This window comes from Hakea prostrata, chromosome 3 (genome assembly GCF_041222555.1).
Source record: "Hakea prostrata isolate BN-2017 chromosome 3, UWA_Hpros_2, whole genome shotgun sequence".
In the NCBI taxonomy this organism is placed as follows: Eukaryota; Viridiplantae; Streptophyta; class Magnoliopsida; order Proteales; family Proteaceae; genus Hakea; species Hakea prostrata.
This window is the reverse complement of record NC_142602.1, coordinates 23,591,502-23,609,807: the sequence shown is the minus strand read 5'-3', so window position 1 is coordinate 23,609,807 and position 18,306 is coordinate 23,591,502. Positions and strand designations below refer to the sequence as shown.

At 37.8% G+C, this 18,306-nt stretch overlaps 1 protein-coding gene across 1 annotated transcript in view; it reads right to left on the bottom strand.

Annotated features, from left to right (window-relative positions):
• Positions 1-18,306, bottom strand: part of LOC149021734 (uncharacterized) — a 42,990-nt gene that overhangs the window by 3,393 nt on the left and 21,291 nt on the right. The window contains exons 11-16 of the mRNA XM_089149931.1: positions 17,005-17,341; positions 15,326-15,419; positions 10,512-10,620; positions 10,109-10,380; positions 9,794-9,921; positions 8,977-9,211 (exon numbers count right to left, since the gene is read on the bottom strand). Coding sequence (XP_089006057.1) covers positions 8,977-9,211; positions 9,794-9,921; positions 10,109-10,380; positions 10,512-10,620; positions 15,326-15,419; positions 17,005-17,341 — 1,175 coding nt within the window. The remainder of the gene's footprint in view (positions 1-8,976; positions 9,212-9,793; positions 9,922-10,108; positions 10,381-10,511; positions 10,621-15,325; positions 15,420-17,004; positions 17,342-18,306) is intronic.

The window sequence follows — 18,306 nt, the reverse complement described above, 5'->3', positions numbered from 1 at the left end:
GAACGTTCATGTCCCTCTCCAGTTTCATCTTAGCATAGGTTTTCTGTGTGGAAAACATGACCAGTCTTCCAAGCATTTCTTGCTATGTGATTGCGATAAAAAACTTAAAAACATTCATACCCAAGAAAAGAAAACATGATTCACCATCTTGACTCACTGTGCACAATCCAGGGGATGAAATTAAGGGTGGAAAGAATTGTAGAATATTCAACTCAAAGGTTTTAAGTACTCTCATGTCTCTTCAAGAAGCAATTTGAAGGATTATTTCGACAGAAAATATAAGCCATTATGGACAGTAGAAACAGTCGGTATAAGCTCATTAATTACAATAAGGATTCTAGGGCATCAAAAACTATCAAATCTTCTTCATAGAATGAAAATCATCTTAAATTGGATCAGCCAAAGTGCCATTTGGAAAGTCAATTAACATCAAGAACATAGGACACCTCATTTCATCACACCCATCTCTCAATGTTGTTTGGGATATTGGACTATTAGATAAACCAGCAATGGCTCTAACTGTATCGTGGACAGCTCCTTGGTCCATCAATTTGACATGTGGCCTATCCAAGGGTTCCCCATATCCAAAATTCAATGGCCAAAAAACCAAAACTACCAGTGACTGTTTATGTCAAAATGTTTTCTCAAACTTGTTGTATAGGAAACTAATTCTGTTTCTGTCAAAATGTTTTCTCAAACTTGTTATATAGGAAACTAATTGCAAATGGGGGGGGGAGGCCCTCCAGCCCTCAAGGCCAGTTCTCATCTTGGTCATGCAAAGAATCCTGGAACAACTTAAGAAAAACATAAGAGTGAAATGAGCAAGAAAAAAGATAAAAGAGTTAAACATCATGCACACAGCAAAATCAAGGTAACAATGAAGGCTAAGAGGACAAAAGCCACGGGACAGCTCAAAATATGCTTCTAAATTATTTGATGATGCAAATATGAAACAAGATCCAGATCTGGAGTGTCACTACAGCCCATCAGTGCAGGACCATGAGTTTTACATCACATCTGGCCCACAAAAAACAGCGGCGACAAGAAATTTTGAGAAACCACTTAAAATCCGGTACCACATAACCGTTTAATACTAGAACAAAGGCACCAGATATGTGTGCCCTAAAGAAGTAAAAGAGCATTCAACAAAGTTCTGTAACAAAAAATAGCTCTTTTTGAAGTGCACTAGAACGCCGTGACTCATTTCTCTCCCTGGTTAGCACTCTGTTTTCACTTTGTTCTATTTGGATTCATGTAGCTGACCCCATTTAAGTTAGGATAATGCTGACTTTGTTGCCGCTGCACACCGTGACAGCCAAAGAATAATTTCTTAATTAGATTTCACAAAATTGTGCGTCCACTTCAGAGTAAAATGACTCCTAGAAGATGAAAGAAGTAGACAAGATTAAAGAACAGAAGAATGGAATTAAACTCTGTATAAAGCCATAAAATACAACGACTAATGATCTTTCCTCCACTTGCATCAGATTTCAGCTTGCATGAACTAAAATAATTTGAAGAAAATAGGCATTTCAAACCTATAGCTGGTTGTACATTCTAATTAAAAAAAAAAAAAAAGGTGTTTGCTATATCATATGCATAGTAAATCTGTGTCCCATACAAATTTCCTATCAAATTTCAATCAATTAAACCACACAAAGACATTCATCTACTATTGTAGATCAACCATATTGAAATCCATGCTAATAGCCTAGTAGAAGAACAAAGCTAAACTTCAGCGTGTAATATAAGATCAAATTTAAGAAGGGGAAAAAGAAAAAAAGGTTCAAGCCCAGGGACAAATTTCCTTTAGTGCAAAGTCAAGAGGGAAGTACGTGATCACATTCTTAATAAAATATAAGCTTTAGCATGATATTTGTATTTTGAAATTTTAAAGTCGTTTATTTCAAACCTTATGAAATCACAAAGATAGTGTGGTAAGGTATTGTAAGAAAAAGTGATACACTGCAGAGGTTCTACAAAAGTGTTCACTTCTTTATCCTCCTTAATAGGTCAATAAGGCAAAGCTATTTCATGGATATCAATTGCTAAAGCTATCAATTACTCTACATATATCTTTACAAAACTGACATACAATGGAGTCAACTTTTACTCTTTTGTGTCTATGACAATTCTGACAATATAGCAACTAATAAACTAGAGATTAGATGCAAAGATGAGGTAGAGAGAGAAAAAGAAACTAGATGCAGCAGTGTTGTGAGAGCTCGAAGTCACCCCCAGGTTCCAATATATAATAAGGTGATCACAAAATACCAAAAAAAGAAGTACCCTAAATGATTAATAAGAAAATGAAACTAAATAATAACGGTATTAGAAACACCTAGTAGAAAAGGAAATATAACATTACTGTTCACAGAAGAAGAAGAAGAGAGAGAAACTGCTTAAAGTAACAGTGCCGTGAGAGCTCAAAGTCATAACAAAAAGAACAAATACTAGAATTGCCTAACAATAGAAAAGGAAAAATAACACTCATAATAAACTATTGTTTACGAGTTATTATTCACATAAACAACATTTGTGAACACTGTTTACATTAATAGTGTTGTGTATAGATATCAAAAGTCTCCCAACTTGGAATAGCAAGAACATATATTAAAAGATTCACCAATCTTGAACCACAAGTAGCAATAGCAGAAGTCGGAAGACATCGACAAAACTTCATCCAAGAGATAATCAACAGCAACTTCAACAAATAATCTTCATGTTGAGTGAACCATCCAACAATGAGAAAAACAGGCCGAAGTTAACATAAACCACATCCACAAGCATGGCATCAACAATAATATCAAAGGCACTATCCAAATAATGTAAGTAGTAGTAAGTAGCCATTGTCCCAAAAATGTAGCATCTTCAATACAAACGTCATGAGGCCGTAATAAGTAGGAATCTCCAAAAGAGAAGATGAAAGTGCAGCTCAAATGTCCACACAAGCTCTTCACAAGGTATATAGGTATCATATAGTAATTTCTACAAGGAAAGATACAAGTGGAGCTCCAATGTCCACACATAAGGTCTTCGCAAGGAAGACAAGTAATAGGTAGTAATTCTCCCCAATCATAGGTGAAGATAGAGCCTCAAACAAAAGTCCCTAACGATGAATAGGCAGTATAGGTTATTACAAACCAAATAGACAGCATGGGTTACTGAAGCCAAGCAGATAGTTGTTGTTGTAGCCAAATAGATAGTATAGGTTACTACGGAGGATGAGCATCTCAAAAGATCCGATAATCTGGGGTAGTGCTGCAACACAATCCCATACTCATAAGACCTTCTGAGATGGACCATAAAACAGCAATAATATAGTATGCCAAACAAGGGCTGAAGCAATAAATAATCCATAGAGAAGACAGCACAACAGAATGTGCAGCAGGCGGCAACAAAGCCCAAAAAAACTAGTACACCAAGATCCAGATCAAAAGACCTTGAAATTTCAATATATAACAACCCAAGGGTTAGATTGCTCCCTAATGAAGATTAAATGGATACTACAACTTGCCCCCAAAATTAGAAACTGTTTCAATCACATCATGTCTAGGTCAGAAAACAGTCAACATAACACCAACAGCAGGTGCTGTGTACAACAATTAGGCCCTTAAAAAAACTAGGTCAAATTTGACGTCCTAAACTAAAACAGTAGACCAAAATTCAAAATAGGTAATAAAGATCATAAATGTGCCCCAAAGTTCCCACCAATCAGAGGATTTACGGTACTCAATACCACTTCAGAACCCAGTAACATAAAGCCGTAAATAAAAGGTAAGGGTCCTAAGTATAATGTTCAAGTTCCAATAAAATCAGTATAAAACATCAGGCATTAAATCATATTAGAATCAAGTTTAGAAAATAGAAGGATGATTGTAGCCAAACCAGACTGTAGAACTCGCTCAAGTTGGAAGTGAAAGCTGATAGGCTGTAGTCAAAACACTGAAAGCTTCTCAACATCTGGTGGTGCAATCAAAAGACATGGAAGTAGTTCCCAAAATAGAAACTAAGATTCTGCAGGCCTAACCAGCCATCTGTTGGAATTAAAACTTGGATCAGATGGAGGTCTAACAGAAGTGACAACAGGTTGGAAATGTGGTGTAATTCTGATGGGTGAATGGAAGATACGCTGGTGGAATGGAATTAAAAAGTAGGGTCCAGAAATAGAAGGCAATGTTTGTAAAGCAATCTAGCCAATGAAACAAGCTAGGATTGGGATAAAGTTTCCCTTTAATATGCACATGCATCCTTCAAAAAAGCAGCAACAACAAATGGTGAAGTGGTAGATAATTTGGTTTTCAAGAAAAAAACAAAAACTTTCCAGCAACGGCAACCGTAGGCATATTCTTCATAATACAGGGTAGTAAAACTTCAATCTAACTCTCCCCTTCTCGGGGTTTTGCCAATGATAATTTATTCATTCCCCCCCCCCCCCCCCAAAAGAATATAATTCAATATTTCATAAGCCTTCTACGTTTGATAAGAGAAAGGTCTAATTCACAGTTTGAATAGCAAGTAGTAATAGTAACAGTTTGCTATAGGCAGAATCAAAATCTCCTAGACTTTCAGAACAGAAAGTTTGATCGGTATTTGGTTTTAATCACTCTGATACCATGCCAAAAAAATATATATATAGCAACTAAATAAACCTGAGATTAGATGCAAAGAAGAAGAAGGACTAAGAGTGAAGAATATATGGTAAATCAGTTCACGAGAGCAGCAAAGTCATGGGAGCTCGAAGCCCCCACAGTTCCAATTCATAGGTGATTGATGAACACATTTATGTGTGAAATCTTAGGGCATAAAGCATGCATTTTACAGACTTAGAGCAAAGCTACCTTTGGTTTTATGTTGTTTTTGCAGATTTAAAATTTTTCAGGACTTCAACAAATATTTGGAGTTTTGAGTATGAAACATGCAATTTTACACGTCAAGAGGTCGAATTTAAATTCTCAAGAGCAAAAAGGGCCTGATTTAGAACATGATGGGCTAGAGACGCACTCCAAGAATATCTTAGAAATAAATAAGCCAATTTTGATCTATGGCTAAAATTAATTAGGATTTTTATTTTATTTTACTTTATTGTGATTGAAAAAGGCAAAAAAATATTGGTGTATGTATGGCCCCACAAGTAGTCAAAGATTAGGATTTTCAAATTTTTACATAGATTTTCTAGAATATTTTATTTTATTAGATTCTATTTATTTCCTTGATTATTTTTCTCTCTCCCCACTTTCTATTTCTTTTACTTAACTATTTTATTTTTCTTTAATTAACTCACATTGCTTTTCTTAAATATATATATATATATATATATATATATATCCCTCCTCTCTCTCTCCCTACTTATATTCTCAAATGAATAAGGTCTTTCTTTATTTGTTATTTTTTTTTCTTCTTTTCCTATTTCACTCTTTATTTAATTATTATCATTATTATTGTTATTTATTTTTTATTTCTTTATTTGTAAACCCTTCATCAACTCCTATAAATATCCTTCTCCTCTTAGACTTAGGCTACACTTCTTTTCTCTTTAGTTTGTTTAGGTTTTCTCTAGTTCTTTAATTGCTTTGTAGGATTCTAGTTTTTTTAGATTCAATGTTTAGGTTTAATTTTTCTATGTAATGCAATAAGTTACAAAAGTTATTTTAGTTTCTTTTATGCAAGTGTTTTTTTTTTTTTCTTTCAATCAATGCAATTTTAATTTCAATTTCAAGCTTAAGCTTCAAGTTTCAATTTCCAAGAGGATTCGTTTTTCATTAGATCTAGCAATTGCAAATTTAGATAATTCTAGATCTGGTTGTTAGGGTTGGTTGAGATTCAAATTGATTGTTCAAGGTTATTTTTGTTATTCAAGATTGAAGGATACAAAAAGCTTTCATCAGTAATCTTCTCTCCCCACTCCATTCCCGATTCTGTCTACCCCTCCATATTCTTAACTTAGGATTTACTTTTCAGCATTTATTTATTGTTTCCCTTTCCCCCTGGGTCCTTATCAAAGATGCCTACAGTCTTGCCTCCTTTTGGTTAAGGTTTCCCTTTTTCATTTATTCCTTTGTTATTTGTTTTGCTATTTACTTTATGCATTTTTTTCTTTAATATATGTTCCCCCAATCAGTGGACTGTAAGCTACGGCAAAGGGTCCATGATCAAAGTCATATTAGTTATACTCCCTTCCCTCGATCCAGAGCTAACATCGGATCACTTTCCTTTTATTTGTTTATTTTTTTATTATTCGCATCTTTTATTCTTGCCTTTATTTATTTATGCATTTTTGTTATTATATGATGAATGGTTAGGTTATGTCCATTTTATTTTTATTCTTAATTCAATCGCATTAGATGTATGTGTTAGGACCACTTATTTAGATCTGCTAATTTAGTTTAATTAATTAGTTAAAAAAATTTGAATCCTCGCACTCTCACCTTACCATTAAGAGGTTAAATTCTAAAGTTGTAAATCTCCCCGATATTGACCCGTTAACTACACGAAACCATGCGTTTGCGATTACTTTCATTTCATGAACAATGATCACTATATACCAAGGATGGAAGTACCCAATCTAATTAGATATGAAAAGAAAACTAATATTAGCAATATTAGAAAAACCTAAGAATAGAAAAGGAAATATAAAATTACTTTTCACGTGAATAGTGTCATGAAAACTAAGATGAAATATAACATTTATAATAATATTCTGGTTCATGAGTTACTGTTTAACTGAACAGCACTCATGAACATTGTTCATGATATTGTTCACGTGAAAAATCTGTGAAGAATTAATCATACTTCTAATAACACTCAATTGTCATTCCTCACACAATGAGATTAAAAATTGAACCATGGTTAGTTCCTTTGGCATACTTTTCATTTTCCTTTGTTATATACATTTCCATATAAGTTTAGAAGTACAATTAGTGGTGCAGATCAAGACAGGCCAAACAAGGGCATGTGGTTCCTTATGAGATAAGTTCTCTACTTCAAGGCATACAGTATTTCCTGGTTCACTAAAAACTAGAACACTGTTCATGACACTATTCACGCGGACAATCTCTGTGAACACTTAATCAATAATTCTAACACCATCCATTGTCATTCCCCATGCAACAAGATTAAAAATTAAACCATGGTTTGCTCCATTTACCTTTCGTTACATACATCTCCATATAAGTTTAGAAGTACAATTAGTGTGCAGATCCAGACAGGCCAAAAGAAGGGCATGTGGTTCCTTAACAGAAAAGTTTTCTGCTTCAAGGCAACCCTTGCTACAGTATTTTCCTGGTTCACTAAAAACTAGAATGATAGAACTGATTTACTCATTTTTATTTTCCCCCTTTGCTATCTCAGATTCTCAAGTAAGCTACTTGGAACTGTTTACGTGGTAGACATCCTTTCCATTTTAAACTCCTATTATGTCTTGAAGTTACTTGTCCAATTAGGATATGCCAACCTTGTCTATGATTTGGAGGTTTCAAGGACTTCTGCATGGTGGGAGATCTCACAAGATCTCAGCGAGATCTCACGAGATATCTCGCTATTTTGACATAGTGAGACGAGAGGAAAGGCGAGGCGAGATCTGCGAGATGGAAGATCTCACCACATCTCGCCAAGATCTCGCCATATCTCGCCGAGATCTCGCCATATCTCGCCGAGATCTCGCCTCTCTCTCGTTGCAACCATAAAAAATTGCCAGAAACTTGATTTTTTGTCGGAATTTGTTGGGGATTCAACTTCTAAACATCTTTAAGACATCTACAACATCAAATTATCATCATTCAAGCATATTTCAACTAGATACACAACAAAGGTAATATTTTCCCCCAAATTTGAATTTTTTATTTTTTCAAATAGAATATTCTACAATGGGTGTGTGAGTTTAGTGTAAACATATGTTGATCCACAAGCTTTGATCTAACTTTCATGGAAACCAATTTAATGTGACATTTAAACCTATATGTGACATACTATAGTGATGAGTTGACTTGGGAGTCATATGAGGCCACCGTTCAGAATCAGTTGATGCAGAATGTTGAGTGATACTTTTGCTGTCTTGTAGTCTTGTAATCTTATTACTCACATATTCTTGTGATTGTGATTGTAAACTTATGGATTATGATTTATGACTTACTAAAAGTCTAAAACTTCTTATGGTTGTAAAATTTGAAGCCATTTAAGTTCTTTGATAGTTTGATGTGTAATGTATTTAATACTTTATCGTTGATAACATGAATTACTTGATATCTCTACATTTCGGTTTTATACATAGGGTTGACTTAGAAGATGTAGTTAGGGTTACTTTCTCACAATTCTAAGGCCACCAATGTGTTCAAAAGGCCTTAAATAGACTAAATACCAAATTTCAGCCCAACCGGGGCCCTAAAACCCACCGAGATGGGTCACCGAGATTACGCCAAAATTTTGGTAGATCTCGACCGAGATCTCGCCATCTCAGTCAAGATCTCTCTATTTTGGAGTGGCGAGATCTCGCTCGAGAGCAAGATCTCCCACCATGGACTTCTGTTTTCGGCTTTGTACTTGGTACATGACAGGGTTACTGTTTATTTCCTGGTTTCTATACATTGATGTAAAAGCCTGTAGCCTATATATGTGAATGAAGTTTGCTTGTTACCTTCCAACTCCTATGGTTCTTCATTGCATTTCACTGCAGCAATTCAGAGCATCTAAATGGGACTGTTCAGTAACTTGAAATCTGGTCGTTCAATTGAACCCATCTTTTTATACTAAGGAGAATAGAATCGTCCATTTAATTCTGAAGCATATCTAATATTTACTTTTATTTTTTTGAACCTCAGTTATCAGAATTTTCTTTGGATCTGGAGTTTATTCCTTCAGTGTGATTATAGTTTTTCAAAGTAGCAGAGTTCATTTGCTATTTGCTAGACAAGAATTAGTAATTCCATCAAAACAATGATACATAATTCCAATTCAAAGAGAGATTCATCAGAAATGAACCTTTAACCCTTCATATAGGGCACGTGAACGGCATGATCGTAAACAGGCATGATCATATTCTGATCGAACAAATTCACGCAATAGTTGCAGTTTCTTCCCACGTCGCCATTGCTGCCAGGACCACGCAAGGGGGTATGCAAGAAGAGAGAGAATACTGAACACAGACCCCTCCCACCATTGATAAGCAGCCAAAGCATTGATATCATCAACGAATCTGTTGAAGGCATCTTCATATCTGCCATGAAGTTGAAGGGCATACAAACAAACAAGCACACAAGTCACTTCCGATACCCTAAATCAAAGAGATGAGAGAAAAGCAGATACATGACACAGGAAAAACAACACTCAATTAATCAGCCGGAAAAATACAATTCATTCACCAAAAAAGTACAGAAGACAGAACATGACAGAATACTGATTTCTTTATGAAATGACACACAAAAATTGCAAGACAGCAAACAATCTTTGGGCCAAATTACATCTACAAGCTTGGAGTAGCAACCAATGTATCTACTAGACCTTGAATCTTTTTATCACAAATATCCCCTTTGTGTTTCAAATTTTATACCAACTATACCCCTACCGTTTGACAGATGGGGCTAGCCTGCACTGTCCAGCTTAATTGGCAACATAAATCTGCACAGAAAATTGTAGATCCAGATACGCTGAGGTACAGTTGGTATAAAAATTTGTAACATCCAGTGGAAATTTGTAATTAAAAAAGTTAAGGGGTAGTAGACGTAATAGTTTGCAACTCCAGGGGGTCCATACGCAATTTTCTCTAAGCTTTATCCACCATCCACAAAAGAGGACTTACACAATATCTGTCACTTGTTCTGGAGGAGTGTGTGGTAGATGCCAGGGTTCACTGAAAGTGTTTGGCCCCATAAAGTACAATCTGTGCACATGACTCTGGGATTCCTCAGCTCTATTAGTTTCCATAACCTTAGGAAGAAACAAATGAAATGTATCACCTCCAAAGCAATAAATACAGCAATAGTCAAGGGGGATATGGGCATGATAAGTTGACTTCAAACTGTAAATCAAATCCCCCCACCACCCAACCAACAACAACAAAAATAAGGATAGATAATTAATTGTGCAAGGACATAAAACTGGAGTTAATGAAAACCTCATTCAGTGACTCCAGGAAAGGGAAGGAGTGATCTATTTGAGAACCCTGCTGAGTTGGAGCAGGACCTGGTAATTCATCAGCGCCAACAAATTTCATGCGAGCAACACTAAGCACTAGCGCTAAAATGATGAGGAGACCAAGAAGAAGAAGACCAAATAACCAGGGCCCACCAAAAGTATAAATCAACTCTTCAAGAGTCGTGTAACAGTGGGGCATGTGATATCTGTCGGAGATGCATTTGTATGGACAAGGAGTTTCAGCAACACCACCTGTCAAAAAAAAAGTCACAAGTCAATCAATAACCGCCAAAATGGGGGAAAACACCCACCATATAGTGAGACATGATGGAACCCATAAAAAATGTGGATACAAAATCAAAACAAAAACCTCAAACTAATACCTCGAACATTAATGTAGACAGCACGATGTGGAAGCTCAGAAGGTGGGCATTGACGGCATAGAGCTCTATCAGATCCACTTACATTCTTAAAAGTGCCAGCAGGGCATTCCTGCAGAAATGAAGTCCTCTAATTTGATTGAAAACAAAATTTCAACTATGGCAAGATCTTCCCTCGGCTAAATTCAAACATGGAAATTATGGAGGAGGAAAGAAATACAAACAAAACCCTAAGCCCAATTACAAATTCAAAATTTCCTGTATCTCAAAGCACAATCTAAAGGTAAGACTCTCGAGATTTAAGCAGCGTCGCCACATTCAATATCTGGAGTTAGACATTGATGCAGAACTGAAGATTTAACAACACGGAAGTTCAAAAAGAACCAAGCCTAAATGTGGCCCAGTTCTAATCTAAATATGCTTAATGCGACTGGAAAGGGGTTAGGATTTGTTTTGGGTAGTGGTTTTAGGGTATATTAGGGGAAAGAGGGTAGAATAGAAGGGGGGAATGAATTGAGTAGTGTTGAAGCAAGCTTGCTTGCAGGTAGACCTATAAATGGATAGCCGAAATCCGCCTCCGAATTCGCATTCGTATTCGTTTAAGGGTATCCGTATCCGAAAATTTTCTTACCGGAAAATATCCGTATCCATCTGTTAAGCAACCAGATTCGGATTCGGATAATTGCTTATCGGATCGGATAATATCCGGATAAATTTTTATCCGGATAGAGTAAAGTATTTAACATTTTTTCTTTAAAAGTAGATGATAATCGGATTCGGATACCGTTAATCGGATTCGGATAGTGGTATTCGGTAATCGGAAATTAGATATTTATAATAAAAAAATGTAAAAAAGTGACAATTATCAATCAATAATCGGATATTTTATCGGATCGGATTATTATCGGATATCCGATAAAGTTTCGGATTCGGATGCCTTCTCTAAATTTTTGCCAGATTCGGATTCGGATACTGGCGTATCCAAACCGAATCCGGTCCATTTACAGGCCTACTTGCAGGAACAGGAAGAGCCTCGGTTGCCACAATTAGAGTTGGGGTTCAGGCTGAGGGATATCTTATACTGCATTCATGTAATTCAATTTTAGTGTTGGATCAATGCAATGAATTCTTTCCAGTTGCTCCAGACTTTGATTTACCATTTGAATTGCAAAGTTTGTAACATGGTGAGAGATCTCACGAGATATCTCGTTTTCAGCTTGGCGAGACGAGATGGAGGGTGAGAGCAGCGAGTTGGGATATCTCGCTCGAGTTCTCGCCATATCTTGCCCTGAATCTCGCTGGAACTCTCAATTTTTACCTTTTTTTGTGGATTTTGGCTGAATTTTCACTATCAACTACTCTTAGGCCTTAGCACATCTACAACAAGGAAGATCAATCATTCTCTACTTGTCTTATGAATTTATGGTTTAATGACTTATATAGAACTTCTAATGGTTGTATAATTATTTTATTCTTGAAAATTGAGATTGTGATACTCATATGGATGGAATTTTGATAACATTTAAGTTAGTTGATGCATTTGATATACTTGCTTTTCATTTATATGCCTTAAAGGTTCTATATTACATGTTGTATAACATTGCATTCCCTAATCCTACTACATTTCGGTTTCACACTATGGATAGACTTAGAAATCATACATAGGGTTGTTTCTAACAAATCCAAGGCCACCAACGTGTTCAAAAGGCCTTAAATAAACTAAATACCAAGTTTCAACCCAATTGGGACCCTAAAACCCACCGAGATGGGCCACCGAGTTGACGCCAAAAAGTTGTATATCTCGACCGAGATCTCACCGAGATGGTCGAGATCTCTCTTTTTCAAGGTGGCGAGATCTCTCTCGAAAGCGAGATCTTCTACCATGGTTTGTAAGTGTGGTGTGTGGACTTTGTAGGTTGCTAACTGCAGAGGTTTCAACCATTTAATCTAGGGATTGGTTGGAGTTTCCTATTAACTGGTATCAGAGCCATTACAGTCTAAGGATTCGTGAGATGGCCAACAGATTGTCTCTATTCTTTGGAGAAGGGGGACTGGAGAGATGGCAGACAGAGGTCCTGCTTTTCTGTTGGGAACACCAGATTGAGCACGAGAAACTGTTGGGTGTGGCTCTCTGTCACTTGGAAGGAGAGGCCTTGGAGTGGCACTACAGGAAGAACTGGCGGGGCTTGACTGGGCGGGCTTCAAGAAGGCCCTACAAATCTATTTTGGTATTGGGAGGGAGACAAATCAGAGTTCAGGATCAGATACCCACCATATTGAAAGTAGAAACTGCGATCATCGTCAATGAGATGGATCACAAAACCAAGACTTAAAATCAATGGGAAGTGAAATGCACTAGGAGATGTCACCGAAGGTGAATGACTGGCTGCCAGGGATGTTTCCCACTGCCCCTTGGGAAGAAGATGAGAGCGAGACATCAAAGCTCACATCGGGAACCCTAAGATAGTATTTGAGTTAGGCCCAAGCTGTGGAACCTGTAGACCACAACATGCGGGCACAAGTAAGGCCCATTGGGGCTCAAACACCAAGCCCAAGTATGGCATGGCCTAGAAGGTTGCTGCTAGTGGACCATTTCAAGGACCCAATTCTAGCCACAGGCCTGGTCTAGATAACCCAAACCAGCTATTTGACTTTGGCCCGAACTCATACCAAGCCAATTTATTAGACCTTGCAACTAGGCTCTAAAGAGAGACACTAGGGCCAGCCCAGTGCATAGGCCAAGTATGACGCAAGCCAGGGTCCAGGAACCAAACAGTCAATCCATTAAGACCTGTGAATAGGGGCAATTTCAGAAATCCCCTATTCCTCCTTCCATGTGTCACTTAGTTCAGCAAACTAGGTCAAGTCTGACTGCAGTGGCATTGCTTTCCGCTATCGTCTCAGCGCCTGGTTCATGTTATCTGTTCCACATTGTTTGTGGTAGGGGTAAAACATGGGGGGAAAAGCTTTGGAAGTCTTGATACAAGGGTTCCAGAGTGCCAGAAGCTAGGGGGAATGAATTTATACCGGTTTCTTTATACTTAGGGGGCAGTTGGACTCACTATTTTGTACAGTGTGGCTGCTACATCCACTCGAAGGTCTTATTAAGAGGTTCAGTGAGGGTCGGGCAAGATCTAGAGTTGTTGCCTTACCCTGTAGGGTTGGAAAATCTATTGTTGGGGTTTTGACAGCCTGTCAAATCCTTACAATCCCCTGAAGTACGATTGCAGCGCGATGATCAGATTCTGAATTCCCATGACTCAGTACTCTACATATGCCCACCTGCATGATATGCCACTGTTTACAGGTACTCTGATGCAACTTTAGTTCTTGGAGCCATTGGTAATGTGGTAAAAGTGGAGCACTATGAATGTCTCCAAGTGATTGCAGCAGCTAAACATATCTGCTAAACATATCTGCATTGCCAACTGTCTCAAGTGTGCATTCCTTTTGCCACTTATTCTTGGGGATGATCATCGACTGCAGGTGGCTTCATATAACATTTTTTATTCACAATTGGAAGGGCACATGAATCATGTCCATGTTGATCCAATGACCAACAGCTGGGAATGAACCCTTGGTGCTAGAGATGGTTAACCCTCATAATTCATTACGTCATCCTGCCGAGGAAATTGTTTTTCTAATGTTACTGGAAGGTTTAATTTCACCTTAAGGGCAAGGTGAAACTGAAGGGGAAACTCTTTGTTAGGACACTAATGTGGAGGGGCACCATGGGGACAGGCGAGTTGTAGGGGCACCATAGGGACAGGCGAGTTGTAGGGGATCATTTGAACCCACCCATGTGAGGGACAGAATTGGAGGAAGGAGACATGGCAAAGATCCATAGGGTAGCATCTATTCAGAGGGTATAGCTAGAAGGTGATGCAGATCCAGCACTCAATGGCCTATTTTCCTTTGAAATCAACCTATGGTTGATAACTATAGTTGTTGGGCCTTCGTTTAACAGGTTTATGTGGTGATGGGCCTACTATATGGGCCTAAAAGTTTAGCACCTAGGCTAAGTACGAAAATATTTTGATTAATTGCTTTAGTTAATGTGAATTCTGCCTAACTTTAGGGCAGAATAGTCTTTTTATGATTTTTACTTCAGTTATAAGTTTCCGAGTCTACTTTAGTTAGTGTCTAATTTGAGTTAGTTTGTAATTTCAAGTTGGAGTCCAAATCAGATTAGAACTCCAACATACCATGTATAAATAGACCCCCTCCACTCGCTTCTTTCAAACACTTCTGTGAACAGTTCTGGCATTTTGGTACTTCCTAAAACCCCTAAAACAAGAACCTTAATATCTTCTAAATTTCATCCTTCAAACCCGGTCAAACTTGTGGTATCTTATCATTATATTATTACCTACATTCCCCCCAAGTTTCAACCCATTGACACCTATAGACCCGAGTTTGCCATATCAAGGAATTTACCCCACATTGTCCATAGGATGGGCTAAGTATCCTTTACCCTAAAGATAATTTAAGAATGTATGATCTCAAAACACAAAACCCTAGCTTAACCTTTTTCACTAAAATCATCCCATCACATCCATATCCCATAACCAAAATTTCAAGGAACCCTTTCTTGGTTCCATATGAGTTAGTTCTCTAAAAAGACCTTGAAAAAAGTGGCCCCCATTAAATTGGGGCTACATCAGAAGGTCTCAAGTTTCGAACATGTCTTGGACAGTGCTGGTTTTATAAATTAGAACTACCTCACTTGTGCATTTGGTCGTTGAGTACAAAGACTACAATGATTTTTTTCTCTTTTCAGGTGTTAATAAATACAAGAGTGAGATTCTTAAATTCACCTTGCAAAACACCCCATGAAGGCCCTTTGGGCAAGCTTTTCCAGTAACAGTTCCATTTTCTCCAGGTTGGCCTCGATGCCTCCCTAATCCTCCCCTGTCAAAAAACCATGCACCATGACTCCTAACTAATCAAAAAGACAATCAAATATGCTGAGAAAAAATCCAATGTGAAAAGATTTAGTTATGAAAGGCTAAAAAATAAGTCTAGTCAATCTAAAAGTATAACACTCCTCTGCTAAGCATGTTTAGGAATTGCAAGTGGACAAGAAGCAAAGAGGTACAAGATGGCAATCATGTAGGATGCAAGTTTTGTGGCATTGTCCTATATTAATGTTACTTTCAGCAGCTATCTGAGAGAAATGGCAAAATTTTACCCCGAAAAGAAACAAGGAGAAGGAGAGAAAACATGACCAAAATTGAATTCTATGCTTTGGCTTCCAATACCATGGCAAATATTGTGATACCAGTATTTTACAGTACAATGCTTGTGGCAACTTTCAAGTTATTCAAGAGTTCTTCCAAATAATGATAAGGCCAAACCACTGCAGCATTGGTTGCAGATCATCACTCTTGTTCTCTCTGTCTATAGAGGAAGAGTTCAAATGGAAATGGTGGTTTACAACCAACCAAACCACCTTGAACATGCTAGACCACAAAACATAGTCACATTATGGATTGTGAGGATGAGGTGGGTCACCAGAAGGTAAAATAGCAGGAAAAACTGAAAGCTGGGGAATAGTGGGTCGACCTTTTCATTGGGTTAAAACTCGCAACTTTCCTAGGATTTCAGGAGCAAGACTGAGAATTTTTACTCATCATGAAAAATGTAAAATATACCAGTAGGAAAAGCTATCTTAGACACTTTGGCGGCATTAACTAATCTTCCATGCTCAATCAAGAATCATATAATAGACACTTCAACCAACACCACTGGAGGGGTTGCTGAAGCTCTGAATAGAGCTTCCCCAAATCTGCCTGCAGGTGGAATAGGTACCCATGGCTCCACAGTTGGGGAGGGGAGGGATGAGACAGCATGGGTGAAAGCTTTGAAGAGTTCTCAACACTAGCTCCTCAAAGCTCACACCTAATCTTTCCCAGATGGATTAAATGTAACCCCTTGGGTTTGTTCTCTAGCTTTTTTTCCAGTTTGAAGATGCTTAGGACCTAAGGGAAGCTAGAAGTGGCAACATGGAGTAAGCTGTGTTGGAAGACGAAACACAGCTAAATGGCTAATATGTTCCATGGTGTAGCCAGTGGATAAAAGAGGTGTGAATAGATTGAAGGCATATTTATCGAGGCAACAAGGCGAGGCGATTGAGGACAACGAAATCCCAGGCGACACCAAGCAAGGTGACACCATGTCGCCTTGACCTAAAAAAGGGCCAGTACACCTATCGTCACCTAGGCGAAGCTTAGGTGATGCCTAAGCGACAACCATGATTGCAGGCGGAAAGGTCAGGAGAGAAAGCACATATTACAGACCATATATAATCAATAAATAACACCACCTGCTCCCTCTCCCCCCTCCATTCCCACTCTCCCCCCCCCCCCCCAAAAAACAAAAATTTTTAAAATAAAATAGAGTTTTCCAATCACAATGCTGTGGAAAAAGAATTCAAAAAGCACAAACACCTTCAAAAAACATCTTTTAGTAGATATATATGACATTAGATACAGACCTTGTATGAATGCTGCCTTTCACAGTTGCTAGGGGTTGATACTCGTCACCTGTGGGAAAATCGGACCAGTGGAAATGAATCCTTCCGCCACCACCACCACCACTGTCATTGTAAGCACTGTGTCCTCCAGCAGTTGAAAGAACAGCTGTATCACTAACAGTCAATGAAATCAAAAACAAAAGGACAGTTCCACCAGAACCACCCCCAGGGATTCCATTTGAACTATCTATGACCCCATCAAATTCCATTCCAATATTTTGTCCAAAATTTTTTCCATCTGCTCTAAGCGAACCATAAACAGTCAAACTTGACAATGAATGCTCCAATGAACCCATCACTGCACATTTTTGACAGGAAGAAACAGTAATTATCAATTTGAAATACAAACACCTGTTTTATATAAAGATACAACTTCACACAAAATAAAAAATAAAAAGAAAGAAAGCAACAAAAGAATCACCAAATCCTACTAAAATTACAGTGCCAATATAAGTAGCCAAAAATCTTTCTGCATCGTGCATGCAAAAAGAAGAATATTAATGCTCATGAAAATGCATTTTATCCATCCATTACCAACTACAGTTAGCCACATGGAATCAAAATATGGTTCAAAGTGTGAATGTGGCTGGATGTAGAAGATAAATCAGAATAAGGGGAAAGAAGAAGAAATACTTTTGCTAGATTAGAGAAACTATAAAAATCATCAATTCTGGTTTGGGGCTTTAGCTTATTTCCCCAGAGGAGATTTTCAGCCTTCTCAATAAGGCCCGCCCTTTGATCCTCAAAAGGGGAAATAAGCACGCACGCATCCGTTTTTCAGCTAGGGTAGGGGAGACAGAGTATAAGAGAGTTGTACAATTCAAAGGTAACACAATGGTGCAAAAAAGTGTGACCTAGAGAATATCATAAGAGTATACCCCATGAACTGGAGATGCTAACTCACAATATCTTCAAAAAAAGAAGGTCCACTCCAAATAATGCCTCCTCCTTTTCCCAGGAAAAAGGCAAAAGAACAAGTTACTGATAGAATCATGCCAGTCAAACTGAGGTTAACTTAAACTGAGCAATAGAAACAATGGAACATACACAGAGAATATCAGTTCAAGGATCACTGAAGTAAAAAATGAATGAATGCTCACATTTGTAGTAACTAATTAGTTATAAGCACAAGGCTTGGGATTCACGAATTTCCATTAGGGGGGGGGGGGGGGGGGAATGAGACGTTCCAGGTATAGCCACGGAATGGGGGAACAAATGTGATCTCACACAGTTGAACACATATGCAAGGGTATAAAATATCCC